General features: G+C 47.0%; 1 protein-coding gene across 2 annotated transcripts in view; it reads right to left on the bottom strand.

Annotated features, from left to right (window-relative positions):
* Positions 1 to 2,660: 2,660 nt before the first annotated feature.
* Ptpra (protein tyrosine phosphatase receptor type A) overlaps positions 2,661 to 14,536 on the bottom strand; it is a 121,122-nt gene continuing 109,246 nt past the window's right edge. For both annotated transcript variants that reach the window (XM_070006895.1, XM_070006896.1), the window contains 7 exons: positions 11,816 to 11,909; positions 11,403 to 11,479; positions 10,821 to 10,955; positions 7,074 to 7,199; positions 6,836 to 6,987; positions 4,226 to 4,361; positions 2,661 to 3,554 (listed from right to left, as the gene is read on the bottom strand). In XM_070006895.1, the coding sequence (XP_069862996.1) occupies positions 3,480 to 3,554; positions 4,226 to 4,361; positions 6,836 to 6,987; positions 7,074 to 7,199; positions 10,821 to 10,955; positions 11,403 to 11,479; positions 11,816 to 11,909 (795 nt within the window). In that variant the 3' untranslated portion in view covers positions 2,661 to 3,479. The remainder of the gene's footprint in view (positions 3,555 to 4,225; positions 4,362 to 6,835; positions 6,988 to 7,073; positions 7,200 to 10,820; positions 10,956 to 11,402; positions 11,480 to 11,815; positions 11,910 to 14,536) is intronic.

Genomic DNA, 14,536 nt, shown 5'->3' on the forward strand with positions numbered 1-14,536 from the left:
TTTAATAAAATTCCTTTATTTTAACCTCGTTCATGCTGTCTTGGTTTGCTGAAGTCATAGGACTCCTACTCCAGGATAGTCCATGCCCTTGTCTCATCTTCTGACTTCTGTGTTGTTTTTTTTTTCTGGGTCCGGTAGTGGGGCCTGAACTCTGGGCCTGGTCACTGTCCCTCAGCTCTTCAGCTCAAGGCTAGCGCTCTACCACTTGAGCCACAGCACCACTTCCAGCTTTTTTCTTTTTGCTTATGTGGTGCTGAGGAATCGAACCCAGGGCCTTGAGCATGCAAGGCAAGCGCTCTACCACTGAGCCACCTTCCCAGCCCATCTTCCGACTTCTGTGGATGCATCCTCAAGCTCCTGACCTTGGGGCCTGTGAAGACCTCCCTGACACCAAAGAAAAACTGAGGCCTAGAGAGGGGCAGTGAATCCCACTGAAGGGTCTGCCCAGTAGAAAAGTAGGAGCCTAAGAGTGGGGAACCAAATTGCTTATAGAGAGGTCTGTGGAAGATTACTTTTCCCAAGAGCTCCCACCACCTATAAAATTGTCCTGTCCTTGGGGTGGGATCATTGCCCATGGAGGTGGGCTGTTGGGATAGTACCCACCCAGGGTGGCCTCCCTTCCAAGGGGGCATATGGGGGGGGGAGGTAGCTGAGAGACCTGCAGTCTCCTTGGGGGTAATTTTGTCCCCTAGGGTTCTAACTGCTCATCTTGTGCTCAACGCAGGCCCAGTCATAGATATGGACGGAACCAGCGTGGGCTGCAGGAAAGGGCTCTCAATCTCCTGGCCTGCGTCAGTAGCTTGGCTTCCATCACCAGCATCAATATCCAGGGGTTGGAGGCTTGTTTACAGGGTTAATAGCCAATCTCCGCATTTGGATTGCCCAGCAAATACAAGGGCAGGGTCAGCCATGGCATTGTGGTGGCTAGAGTCATTGGACAAACAGATGCATCAAATCTTGTGACAGTCATGGTGGGGGTGGGATGGGCACTGCTGTGATTTTCCAAATTGACTTATCAGGGATTTGAAATGTCTGTGAGGAAAGGACATTCAATGTCATTGTTTTGGGAAATACACAGACTTTAATAACTGGGTGATTTTAATACAACTGTTTTTGGAGGTAGTGGGAATTGAACTCAAGGTCTTGTGCTTACTCAGCTAGGTTCTACCACTTGAGCTACATCTCCTTTCTGGCTTTTAATACATTGGCCTTTCTAGTTATTTTTCAAATAGAACCTCATGATTCTGCCTGGACTGTGGTCCTCCTACTTACAATTTCCTCTTGGCTGGAATGACTGGCTTGTGGCACCATGTTCTGCTATTGGTTGAAGGAACCTCTCAGACTTTTGCTGGGGTTTCCTTGAACAGTCTTCCCAATCTTTACCTTCTTCTTTTTTTAATGTTGGTCGTGGGACTTCAACTCTGGGCTTGGACACTATCCCTCAGCTCTTCAGCTCAAGGCGAGCTCTCTACCGCTTGAGTCACAGTACCACTTCTGGTTTTCTAGAGGTTTATTGAGATAAGAGTCTCATGGACTTTTCTGCCTGGGCTGGCTTGGAACCGTGATCCTCAGATCTCAGCCTCCTGAGTAGCTAGGATTACAGGTGTGAGCCACCGGCGCCCAGCTTCCAATCTTTACCTTTTTTTTTTTTTTGTCGGTTGTGGGGCTTGAACTCTGGGCCTGAGCGCTGTCCCTCAGCTCTTCAGCTCAAGGCAAGCACTCTACCACTTGAGCTACAGCGCCACTTCCGGTATTCTGGTGGTTTATTGGAGATAGGAGTCTCACGGTCTCTCCTGCCCGGGCTGGCTTAGAACTGTGATCCTCAGATCTTAGCCTCCTGAGTAGCTAGGATTACAGGCGTGAGCTACTGGCACCCAGCAAAATCTCTCTTTTCCAGCTTTTTTCTGTGGTGCTGAGGAATTGAATCCAGGGCCTCATGCATGGTAGGCAAGCACTCTACCACTGAGCCAACTTTACCTTCTTAGGAGCCAGAATTACAGGTGTGTGCCATCAGCTCCTAGGTAACTAGGTAATTTTTAGGAAAACATTTGCTTTATTATGTAGTGAAAACAACTCTAGTTGAGCCTCTGGCTGTGTTCTGCTTTGGGTTGACAGAATGCTTCAGTTAATGTCCCTGACACTTATTTAGAAAGAACGGGGCTTTGTTCTGTACTGCCCTTTTACCCTCTGGAGAAATCCAAACCAGAATAACTTGTTTCCCAGGGAAAGCTCTGGTCCCTTTCTTTGAGAAACATATTTAGCTTTTCAGGGAGGTCTGATGTCCCTCCCAGGCTGATTCTGGAATTTACCTTCATGTCCCTCTTAGCAAAACATGAAATGACAACCCAGATGGCTTTGGAGCAAAGTACCAGGGACTGGACAGGTCAGACAGACTAGCTCCTGCTCCATGACTAAGCTTCTCTCTCCCCTGGGCCCCTGCCCTTAGAGAAACCCACAAAACCTTGGTTATCTTCCCAAGAGAGCAAAGCTCACTGGGATCACTGGAACAAAGATGGGGTGGAAAGAAAGCAGAGTTCCAGGTACTGTTCAGAGCTGAGAGCTGGACCAGAAGAACTGACAGCAGCAACAGCCGGGACAAGAGTGGCCTAGAGTCCCAGCCATAACTTCTGGCTGCTCCACCCCAGACAAAGGGAGAGACATTTCCGCAGGGAGTCAAAGCTTTTATTACCTGATAATCCCTAGTGTGGTGCCAGAGATACCGCTCTGGTCCCATTACTCCCCACAGGGGGCTGCTGGGATGTAGGAGATGGCAGGAGTGGGCTGGAGAGAGGAGGGGTAATTTACAGTGAAGGAAAGGACACAGGTTTTCATTGGGGCACCGGGACGACCATTTCCTCAAGAGCTCTGAGAACTTTGTGCTTGTTTTCTTAGTTGGTGCCGAGCTACCTGGAATGGGTTTTGTGTTTCTTTTCTTTTCTTTTTTTTTTTTTGTCGGCCGTGGGGCTTGAACTCTGAGCCTGGGCACTGTCCCTCAGCTCTTCAGCTCAAGGCTAGCACTCTACCACTTGAGCTACAGCGCCACTTCCGGTTTTCTGGTGGTTTATTGGAGACAGGAGTCTCACGGTCTCTCCTGCCCGGGCTGGCTTTGAACCGTGATCCTCAGATCTCAGCCTCCTGAGTAGCTAGGATTACAGGCGTGGGCCACCAGCACCCGGCTGTGTTTATTTTCTTTAGGAACAGATGTTTTAATGCAGAGTAATAAACCAGCCCAATTTCCAGGCTGAGGATTTCACGATATCAATCCAAACATCACACTATTTAATTCCCCAATAAAACATTGGAAAAAGGACTATCAGTGCTAACACATTTACATATAAAATCTCCACCTAATAGGTAATAGAAGCCTATGTACCAATTTCTAAAACAGTTATAAGATATATACACAATTTTGGGTATATTAACAAAACAGAATATTACAAAATATTAAAGGCAATTCTGTCCGTGAGCCTCATCTCCTGTTACTTGAAGTTGGCATAGTCTGAGAATGCATCAATATACTCCTGCACCACCTTGTAGCAGAACTCATACTGTTCCTGGAGAGTAGAGAGGAAGAAAGCCAACGTTACCAAAGAGAATATGGAACTGTAGTTCCTAACTGGCTTGTGTTTTAAAAATGGAAAACTGAAGGACGTACATCTGCAGCTGACCCGTTAGCCAGAGTTTTGGAAACTCTGCCTTCTGGGCTGACTGCAGAGCGGGGCACAGTGATGAGGTCAGTGGTAGGCCCTGCAGGGTCAGACATGAGTGTGCTGGGCTGATGATGTGCCCTGGCTCTCAAAGTGGCATCTCCTCTAGAACTCCTCAGAATCACCTTTCATTTCCCCCTCAAACATTTCTAGCTCTACAGGACTCGAGAAAACTTTTCTGGATGGCCAGACTATCAAAAGTCAGATCTCGTGATGGGGAGCCCAGAGCAAAGGCAAAGATACATACTCTTGTGTCCTGTTCTCTCCTCCCCTCCTTGAAATGAGGTAAAGCATAGGCAAGCCCTGTGGGGCACCCAGGGACCCCTTCTAGCCTCCCGTACACCTCTCTCAGGACAGAGGCTATGCTCCAACTGTGATCCTGCCTCTCAAGGCACTTCTTGCCTCTTGGGGCACTTTGGGGAATAGTGGGCCCGTGGCTAGTCTATTGGGTGGCCTCTGAAGGGCTCCTCACTGAGAGGGAAGGATTGCAGCTGGTGTAGTGGCATGGACTGGCGTACCAGTGTCTGGACCATGTGTGGCCTTTGCAGTCGCAGGCTCTTGACAGTCTGGAAGACATCCAGAATCCCCTCTGCTTTCACACGCTCCAGGACTGTGCTTAGAGCACAGAAGGTCCCCGTCCGTCCTGCCCCGGCGCTGAAACAGACAGATGTACTTACCAGCCCTCTGTGCTGAGGGATGAATGCAGCAAGAAGCACAGGAAGGCTGACCAGTGCTAGGAAGGTGAGTGGTCTGTGAAACTACTAGGGAAGAGGGCAGGTGGGGCAAGCGCCCATGCTCACCTCTGCCTTCTAGCCTAGAGGGGCCCTGTGACAGCATGGTTTTGGGGTGGCATGTACCCCTGCTGCCTTTTCCTGTGCCTGCTTCCTATTTACCTATGGGATTGTGTTGACAACCTTCATCCCATCCCATCAGCAGTATCGACGACAAAGCTCTGAGCTGCTCACTGCTGGCTCAGGTTAGAATTCAAGTCCTTTCTTCCTTTCCCTTATAAACATTTCTTCACTGGTGTGTGTCGCAGCTCCTTTTCCATGTGTTTCTTCTTTTTTAAATAATTTTTTATTGAGATTAAGTGATTACATAAATTTCACAGTATTGTAGGACAGTGATACTTAGTTAAGTCACATACACATTTTAACCTTCACAAGGCAAATTGTCATCTTCTTTTTAAGTCTGGGTAAACCAAACCCTGGCTTTGACACTATCTACCCCATCCAATGTCACAGGCTGATTTTCTCACCAGTCAATGTCTGCTCTTTGGCAGGGTAAGGCTTAGCAGACTCCCAGACAAGAAGATGTACAGTAAGGGGAGAAGGAGGAGTAGAGTCCCAAGCAGGGTGCTTGGGGAAGGCTTGCTGAAAGAGTGCCATGTGAGTACAGATGTGGACAAGGTGAGGATGAAGCACCATAGCTGCCTTGGAACAAGCCTCTTGGGCCAATGGTGGTGAGGTAATGTGGTTATATATGATGTAAGAGGGATAGGTGGGGTGGGGTCAGAGCCCCAGGAGAACACCAGCCCAGAATGCACCCTGCTGCCTGGTCCAATAGGGAGCCCTCAGATCACACTGGGATCTATGTACAAAAGTGGTGTGGTTTGACTTACATTGAAAAAGCTCTCAAGGCTGCTGTATTGAGGACATGGAGAGGGTAGGTGCAGGGAGAATAGTAAAGAAGACCAGATTTTGAGATGACATCATGTGCAATGGGTTAGATGTGATGTGAGAAAGGGAAAACAGGCCAGTTCCAAGGCTTCTCATGGGAGTTAAGTAGCAATGAAAATATATCTGTTACTTATTGATTTAGGGAAGGCTTGAGAAGAAATAGTAGTTCTGATTAGAACCTTAAGTATCAGACATAGCATGAGAATGCTGTGTATGGGAAACCTAAGTTTGGATTTTGGGGTGGGGAGGCTGAATGATGATAAAGACTTGGAAATTGGTATAAAAGCCCAGGGGACTTGGTGAATAACATAGGGGAATGGTCTGTTGACCTGAAGTTTTTTTTTTTTTTTTTGGGTCCAGTCGTGGAGCCTGAACTCTGGGCCTGGGTGTTGTCCCTCAGCTCTTCAGCTCAAGGCTAATGCTCTACCACTTGAGCCACAGCGCCACTTCCAGCTTTTTTCTTTTTGCTTATGTGGTGCTGAGGAATTGAACCCAGGGCTTCATGCATGCAAGGCAAGCACTCTACCACTGAGCCACCTTCCCAGCCCTTGACCTGAACTTTTAAGGAGGGGGTCTTGGTCACAGGAAGGATGGGAACAGCGTAGGATACAGAGAAGAAATAGCTCATGAGGCTGAAAACTAGACAAGCCATACTAGAGCTCCAGGGAGATGAGTGACTGACTGTGCAGTGCTGATGAAAAGTCAACTATAACAAGGCTGGAGTGATCACTGGCTTCCGCAACCTGGAAGCGCGCGCGCGCGCGCGCGTGTGTGTTGGAATAGGCTTGAGAGAGGATGAAAGAAGAGGAACTAATAAAATTCACATTCACCCAAACAAAACTGACCTCCCCCAAACAAAACTTACTGGCCATTGTTGGTCCCATCATCTGTGACCAGTAACTCTGGCTCATATCTGGAGAATTCTTAAATTTTCTTCATTTTTACTTTATGCTCTTAGTTTTGTTCACTTTTCCTCAAACCATTTAAAAAATACTTGCTCTTTCCCCTTTCTCCAGGCTTAAGAAGACCATGCCCCGACTCTGTACTACCCATGGGTCTCTCAGATGTTGGTTTCCCTTGATTCTCTCCATTGCTGACACACACTTCCTTGCCCATTTCTCCTCTTGGTATTAGGGATTGAATCCAGGGCCTCCTAGCAAGCACTCTACTGCTTGAGCTAACAGCCTAACTTTGGTTAGGCTGGCCTCTAATTCCTGTTTCTCCTACCCCTTTGCCTCCTAAGCTGAGATTATAAGGTGTGTACCATCAGGCTGACTTCCAGTCTACTATCTTAGGGTTACTAGTTCCCCAGCACTTAGACCACATTCAAACTCTCAGATCTCTGATCACATCTCACAATGTGAGGTTTCCTCAGGTTGACACTCATTAATGCTCCTTCCGCCTGCCTCTCCTTGTTTTCCCTCTGCCCCCACCTAAGGCAAGCAGTACCTGCAGTGCACGGTGATGGGATGGTTTCCCGACTGTTGCTGCTGCTTCTGCACGGCTGCGATGATGCTGATCATGCCCTTCCCATCACTGGGGATGCCCACTTCAGGCCAGCCATGAAAGTGGAACTGTCGGATCTGCCGGCTCTTGTTCTCCTTTGGAGGAAAGGGAATCATCAGATGAGGGAAGAGGGACAGCTCTGATTTCCTGCAGGAGGATTCCCACTTACCACTAATCTTACCCTGGTGTTGGTGACCAGGAGGTCCCGGACAGTGTAGCTCTCACATTCTTCCTCCTTCTTCAGCTCCACTGTGATGTCTCCGTAGGACACCAGGCCATCAGATGGCCAGTATTGGGCACACTTCTCCTAGAGGGATGAATGGGAGAAGTGAGGGACTACAACACTGTATGTGGCAGAGTAGCACTGTTTACAGGCCTCCTAGTCCCTCTCAGCACAGTTACCTCTTCTGACACACTGAATCCCCAAGGCACTGAAAACTTGGTGGATTACCATATCACTGCACACCATTCTAATTAAATTCCAACTTGAATTAATCGGAGATATCAGGAATAGAAGAGTGAACATATTTGTTCCAACTTCGGTCTCCCTACTCTCCAAAGGGGTGTTTCCATACCCTGAACATGATTACATGTCAATCTCCTGCTTCAGAAACCCTAAGCCCATTTACACTCCCACTGAGCCAGGGTGCTTGAAGACAGCCTTATCCTCTTCATCTTGATCCCTTCAATCTGCAAGGGTACCTGAGGGTTGTGGGCCCCTGGGTTTCTTTCTTTTTTTTTTTTTTTAATTTAATTTTATTTGTGAACATACTGTACAGAGGGGTTACAATTACATGGGCAGGATAATGAATACATTTCTTACCAAGCATTGCAGCCTCCTCCTTTGTTTACCCTTCACATCCCTTCCCAACCTCCCCCCCGCCCCCCCCCCGCCCCCCGGGTTTCTTGTTAGTGGGCAAGAGATGGCTTACAGTCTAGTCTGTCTTTGCTTGCACCTATCTCAAGTCCCTCTATAGTCCCCTGTAGGGACAGGCTATCTGTTTTTTCTTTTTTTTTGGTCCTGTCATGGGGCCTGAACTCTGGGCCTGGGCACTGTCCCTCAGCTCTTCAGCTCAAGGCTAGCGGTCTACCACTTGAGCCACCGCACCACTTCCGTCTTTTTTCTTTTTGCTTATGTGGTGCTGAGGAATCGAACCCAGGGCCTCATGCATGCAAGGCAAGCACTCTGCCACTGAGCCACCTTCCCAGCCCCGGGACAGGCTATCTCTTTATTTGTATTCTCAACACCTTATTCAATGGCTGGCACATGGTAGGCTCTTTTGTAAGTATCTAGTAAATGAATTTACTAGATACTAGATACTAGAACAAGTCAAGGAATAAGTATTTAGATAAAACAAAATAATTATATAGTCTCTCTCTCTCTTTTTTTTTTTGTCGGTTGTGGGGCTTGAACTCTGAGCCTAGGTGTTGTCCCTCAGCCCTTCAGCTCAAGGCTAGCGCTCTATCACTTGAGCCACAGCGCCACTTCCAGCCTTTTCTGTTTATGTGATGCTGAGGAATCAAATCCAGGGCCTCATGCATGAAAGGCAAGCACTGTACCACTGAGCCACCTTCCCAGCCCTATATATAGTCTATTTCTTTACAGCATTTTTGGGAGAGGATCTGAGATTCTTTACTATAAACAATTAAAAATTTCTCAACTATGTATGTACTTGTGTTGAATGGGAAAAACTTGGAAAAAATAAGTAGCAAAAGAAAGGTATTGACTTAAATTCAGAGCCTTGCACTCTAGCTTGGCATTTTTGCTCATGGCTAGCATTCTACCTCTTGGGCCACATCTCTACTTTTACCTTTTTTCTGGTTAATTGGAAGTAAAATTCTCTCCTGTTCTTTGGTCACACTAAGTTCTCTTCAAGGATGGTAGTCTGATAATCTGACTAAATAGTTTTGGGTCTGGGCCTTCTCATCCTGTATCTGGGGAAGAGATATAGTGGAGATGCATGTAAGACCCTCGTGTCATCTGCATTCTCAGGACTTAGAGAGTGCTACCAGACATGCACCTAGGTCCTGATAACACAGCAGCTCAGTCTCAGCTGGTCTTTGCTACTCAGGTGTCTGTTTCCATAACTGCAAAACCGAGGACCTTAACCCAAGACTCTGACTCTATCAGTGTTGCTACTGATGACTGATGACAACCTATGTAGGATATCAGCTGATTAGGTACATTATATATGTCTGGGAAGACTAGTTATAGAATTCAATGACTGGTTATAATGGGGAAAAAAATCTTGATATGATAAAATGTCAGGGTTAGCCAAAATGTGCAAAACCTTGTTATCAAACTAAGTAAGTGGCATACACAAGGACTGAGGAACAATTAGTAGTTGAAACAGCCTATTTAGTGTGTTTAATTTTTAATTGATTACAAACTCAGGGAGTCATGAGAAGGTACATGCCTAACTCTTCCTTGTTATGTCCATCTCACCCACCCCTCTATCCTCTTTAGGATAGTCTTTGCACCAGCCCTACCATAGTTCCTCTTGGCTTCTAGCTTGCTCATTTATTTGTTCTCCTTATGTTACCAGAGATATTTTTAAAAAATGCAAGTTAGGTTGGTTAATAACTTTTTTTTTGTCGGCCGTGGGGCTTGAACTCTGGGCCTGGGCGCTGTCCCTCAGCTCTTCAGCTCAAGGCGAGCGCTCTACCACTTGAGCTACAGCGCCACTTCCGGTTTCCTGGTGGTTTATTGGAGATAGGAGTCTCACGGTCTCTCCTGCCCGGGCTGGCTTTGAACCTCGATCCTCAGATCTCAGCCTCCTGAGTAGCTAGGATTACAGGCGTGAGCCACCAACGCCCGGCTTGGTTAATAACTTTTTAAATGACTTAAAAAGTCCCAACTCTTCATGGAAGTTTAGAAGGAATTTTCTCACTAGACTTTGCTACTTTATCCAGGCTCATTATATTGATTATGATCTCAGTTAGATGATGCTCAGGCATAACATACCACCCATTTACTGCAGCCACCTAGGACTGTGGGAAGGGAGGGGGTTCCATGTAACAGAAAATGTTCCACAAAGACTGGCTCAGATTAGTGACAGATTTTTTTTGGTTGGTTGTGGAACTTGAACTGTGGGTCTGGACACTGTCTCTGAGCTCTTCAGCTCAAGGCCAAGTGCTCTACCACTTGAACCACAGCCACTTCTGGTTTTCTGGTGGTTAATTGGAGATAAAAGTCTCATGGGCTTTTCTGCCCGGGCTGGCTTTGAACCTCGATTTCAGATCTCAGCCTCCTTAGTAGCTAGGATTACAGGTGTGAGCCACTGGTGTCTGGCAGTGATATATTTGTTTATGCTGAGTGGAGTTGAGGGATCTGAGGTCTCTTTATCGTTTGAAACCCCAGATGATACCACTCGTTAGTAAATTTGAGGGCTTTCTTTAAAAAATTTTCTTAAGCTGTGCAGCACAGTTGGACATACTTCATTATGCTCCACTTGCTTCATCTCTTTCAAATAACCTGCTCAGCCGACAAAAATATACACGCCGCAGGCCTGATACTGAAGTTGCACATTTCTTGCTTTTGTTATTTCTAGATTTTACTATTTTGTTTGTGCACCAGCAGAGAAATGGCCTCATCTTAGGGACACTCAGCCCGTTCCACTCCAGAACCCTGATGTGGCTGTGTACCTTGCCTCTCATCTTGCGGGCTGCAAAGTGGGTAGAGAGGATATGTGCAAAGAAAGAAATCTAGAGGTAGGAGAAACTGAAAGGGTAGGCTCTGTCTGGAATTGAGTAGAAACTCAGGTTACTACTCTTAGATGTCTACTCCTGGGAGAAGCTGATGACTTCTCAGGCACTAACTGGTTGGATAATAGACCTGCATAGTGTAAATCAAAAGAAAAGATCTAGTTCCCCTCCTTCCCCTTTCCATTCTATCTCTAGAAGCTCAAAAAGCTCTTTCTGAACTCACCTGGCCTCTCTCCTCCAGTTCTGTTAACATCACGATGGAACAGGACTTCCACTCCCAGATCATTCGCCAGAAGTCCTCAATTGTGTGTAGAAGAGGGCCCTGGCTGGCAATGTAGGAGTCCTTCTGCCGGTAGCCCTATACAGCCAAATCAATCACAGAGGTAAGGTGGTTTAATCAGGAGAGTGAGTGGAAAAGATGGGCCTACTGAGAGGCAGTGAGACAGGGCCCTGGGAATATATGGGGGCTCCTTGGAGGTACGCTATCCCAGGTAGAGTTCCCCTTTGGTCAAGGATCAAACCTTGGGGAAGGGAAGCAGTTGCTAGAGTCAGGATGAGAAGAGTAGGAATGGGAAAGATCAGGTTTTTCATCTTTCTTGGCTGTGGCTGTTTTGAGCTTCTCCTCTAGGAATCACACAGGTATACACCCTGTTTCCTCTACCTTCTCCTCTTTGGGCCTGGACAGGCCTAGTGCTCAGGGTAGGTGGGCAGGTATAAATTCAGTAAATGTTGCCTGATCTCAAAGATGATCCTTGCCAAGATGGTATATGAGGCACTGCAAGCCCTAGGGAATCCCATCACTTACATCAATGAAGGATGCATTCACGTAGTCTGTGTTTTCCTCGCCCCGCTTAACTGGAATGATCACTCTGTTGAATTCATCTGGAAGAACAATGGCTTACCACTCACCAACATCTCTCTCTCCTTCCCTCTCTGTCTCTTCCCCCTTCCCCCCCCCCCCATCTTTTTCTTTCTTCTGCTTTCTGCTTTTACTTAAACCCTAGGGAGATATAATCCTGGCTATGCAAGGACATGCCAGCCAAGAGGACAGAAAGCCTTTGGCTTTTATGGTTTTTTATTTACAAAAGCCACTTAAAAAATGAGAGTCACAAGAGGCAATACTATGATTCTAAATCAACTATTAACTAGTATCTGGAAAGTAGAATGGGTGAAGGGAATTGATGGGTGGGACAATAAGGCTTGGGAGAGGGCTCTTACATGGAATGATCTGTAAAACACGGTTTTTCTTCATATTGGCTGGAAGGTTTCCAGTACGCATCTTGTCATTCTGGATTTTGATTGACGTTAACTTCTGAATGAGGAAGGGGAGGGGAGACATTGCTGATCCCAGGAACATCCTGAGAGGACCATGCTCGACAACACTTCTAAGCTACCTCATGCTGCTCTTCTTTGCCTAGCCCCGACTTCCATTTCTACATATTGTCAGAATACTGTTTCTTCTGTCTTTAAGCTTAGTAAAGGCTGGGTGCCTGTGGCTCACGCCTGTAATCCTAGTCACTCAGGAGGCTGAGATCTGAGGATCGTGGTTCAAAGCCAGCCTGGGCAGGAAAGTCCATGAAATTTTTATCTCCAATAAACCACCAGAAAACCCAAAGTGGTGCTGTAGTTCAAGTGGTAAAGTGCTAGCCTTTAGCTGAAGAGCTGAGGGACAGCGCTCAGGCCTAGAGTTCAAGCCCCACGACTGACAAAAAATAAATATTAAAAAAAAAAAAAAAAGCTCAGTAAAAAGTCAAGAGAATTTTGGGAAAATACTGCCTTTCAGGTTTCTGTGGACCCTCTGGAACTCTTCAGGCCTTGAGTTTTATGACCCTGTGGCAAGGATCTCAGTACAAAAGAGGAGCTATGAGGGGCTGGGAAGGTGGCTCAGTGTCACATAAGCAAAAAGAAAAAAGCTGGAAGTGGTGCTGTGGCTCAAGTGGTAGAGTGCTAGCCTTGAGCTGAAGAGCTGAGGGACAGCGCCCAGGCCCAGAGTTCAGGCCCCATGACTGGACCTCCCCCCCCCCAAAAAAAAAAAGAGGAGCTATGAGGCAGGAGCTGGTGGCTCATATCTGCAATCCTAGCTACTCAGAAGGCTGAAATCTGAGGATTGGGGTTCAAAGTAAGCTCAGGCAGGAGAGTCCATGAGATTCCTTTTTTTTTTTTTTTTTTTTTGGTTGGTCATGGGGCTTGAACTCTGGGCTTGGGCGCTGTCCCTGCGCTCTTCAGCACAAGGCGAGCGCTCTACCGTTTGAGCCACAGTGACACTTCCTTCCATGAGATTCTCCAATTAACCATGAAAGGCTAGAAGTAGAACCGTGGCTCATGTGGTAGAGCATTAGCCTTGAGCACAAAAGCACAAAAGCACAAAAGCTTAGGGACAGCACCCAGACCTAGGCTTCAAGCCCCAGGACTGTGAGAAAAAAAAAAAGAAAAGAAAAAAAGAAGAGCTGTGCCCACCTTTTTTTTTTTTGGCAGTGAGGGGGTGGGGGGTAAGCCAGTCCTGGGGCTTAAACTCAGGGCCTAGGCACTGTCCCTGAGCTTCTTTTGCTCAAGGCTAGCACTCTACCACTTGAGCAACAGTACCACTTCTGGCTTTTTCTGTTCATGTGGTACTAAGGAATTGAACTCAGGGCTTCATGCATGCTAGGCAAGCATACTACCACTAAGCTTCATTCCCATCTCAAGGACTGCCCATCTACCATTCATTTTATTGTTCTGACGACAGAGATGGTCTTACACTTTTTAGAAAAAAACATCAAATTCCTGATTCTGAGGTTACTTCTTCTTTTTTTCCCCTGCTGGTCCTGGGGTTTGAACTCGGCCTGGGTGCTGTACCTCAGCTTCTTTGTGCTCAAGAGTAGTGGCTCTACCACTTGAGCCACAGTGCTACTTCTGTTTTTTTTCCTTGAGTAGTTTATTGGAGATAAGGGTCATGGATTTTCTTGCCCCAACTGGCTTTGAACCACAATCCTCAGATCTCAACCTCCTGAGTAGCTAGGATTACAGTGAGTCACCAGTGCCTGGCTGAGGTTACTGCTTCTTTTTGTTGTTGTTGGTTGTGGGGCTGGGCACTGTCCCTCAGCTTTTCAGCACAAGGCTAGCATTCTACCACTTGAGCACAGCGCCACTTCTGGTTTTCTAGTGGCTTTTGGAGATGAGTCTCACAGATGTTCTTATCCAGGCTGGCTCTGAAACCACGATCCTCAGATCTCAGCATCCTGAGTAGCTAGGATTACAGGTGTGAGCCACCAGAGCTGGCTCTGAGGTTACTTCTTTTTTTGTTGTTGTTGTCAGTCTGGGGCTTGAACTCTGGGCCTAAGGGCTGTCCCTCAGCTCTTCAGCTCAAGGCTAGCGCTCTACCACTTGAGCTACAACTCCACTTCGGTTTTCTGGTGGTTTACTGGAGATAAAGAGTTTCATAGCCTTTCTTTCCTGCCTGGGCTGGCTTTGAACCGAGATTGTCAGATCTCAGCCTCCTGAGTAGCTAGGATTACAGGCATGAGCCACCAGCAACTCGGCTCTGAGGTTACTTCTTTTTTTTTTTTTTGGTCCCATCGTGGGGCCTGAACTCTGGGCCTGGGCGCTGTCCCTCAGCTCTTCAGCTCAAGGCTAGCGCTCTACCACTTGAGCCACAGCGCCACTTCTGCCTTTTTTCTTTTTGCTTATGTGGTGCTGAGGAATCGAACCCAGGGCCTCATGCATACAAGGCAAGCATTCTACCACTGAGCCACCTTCCCAGCCCTGAGGTTACTTCTTAATCCTTGCTTTTCAAAGTAACCCATATATCAGCAGTGTTGGCCCGCTGAATCAGAACTCGAATGTGTGTATAATCACAATATAAGAAGGACTGCTTTAACCAAATGGTTCTCATCACCCCCAACCCACACTCCCTTGCTTCTGGGAGCACTTCTTATGGATGAGAGCATGACATACGTTTAT

Source organism: Dipodomys merriami, unplaced genomic scaffold (genome assembly GCF_024711535.1).
Source record: "Dipodomys merriami isolate MVZ:Mamm:240054 unplaced genomic scaffold, mDipMer1.0.p SCAF_7, whole genome shotgun sequence".
NCBI classification, from domain to species: Eukaryota; Metazoa; Chordata; class Mammalia; order Rodentia; family Heteromyidae; genus Dipodomys; species Dipodomys merriami.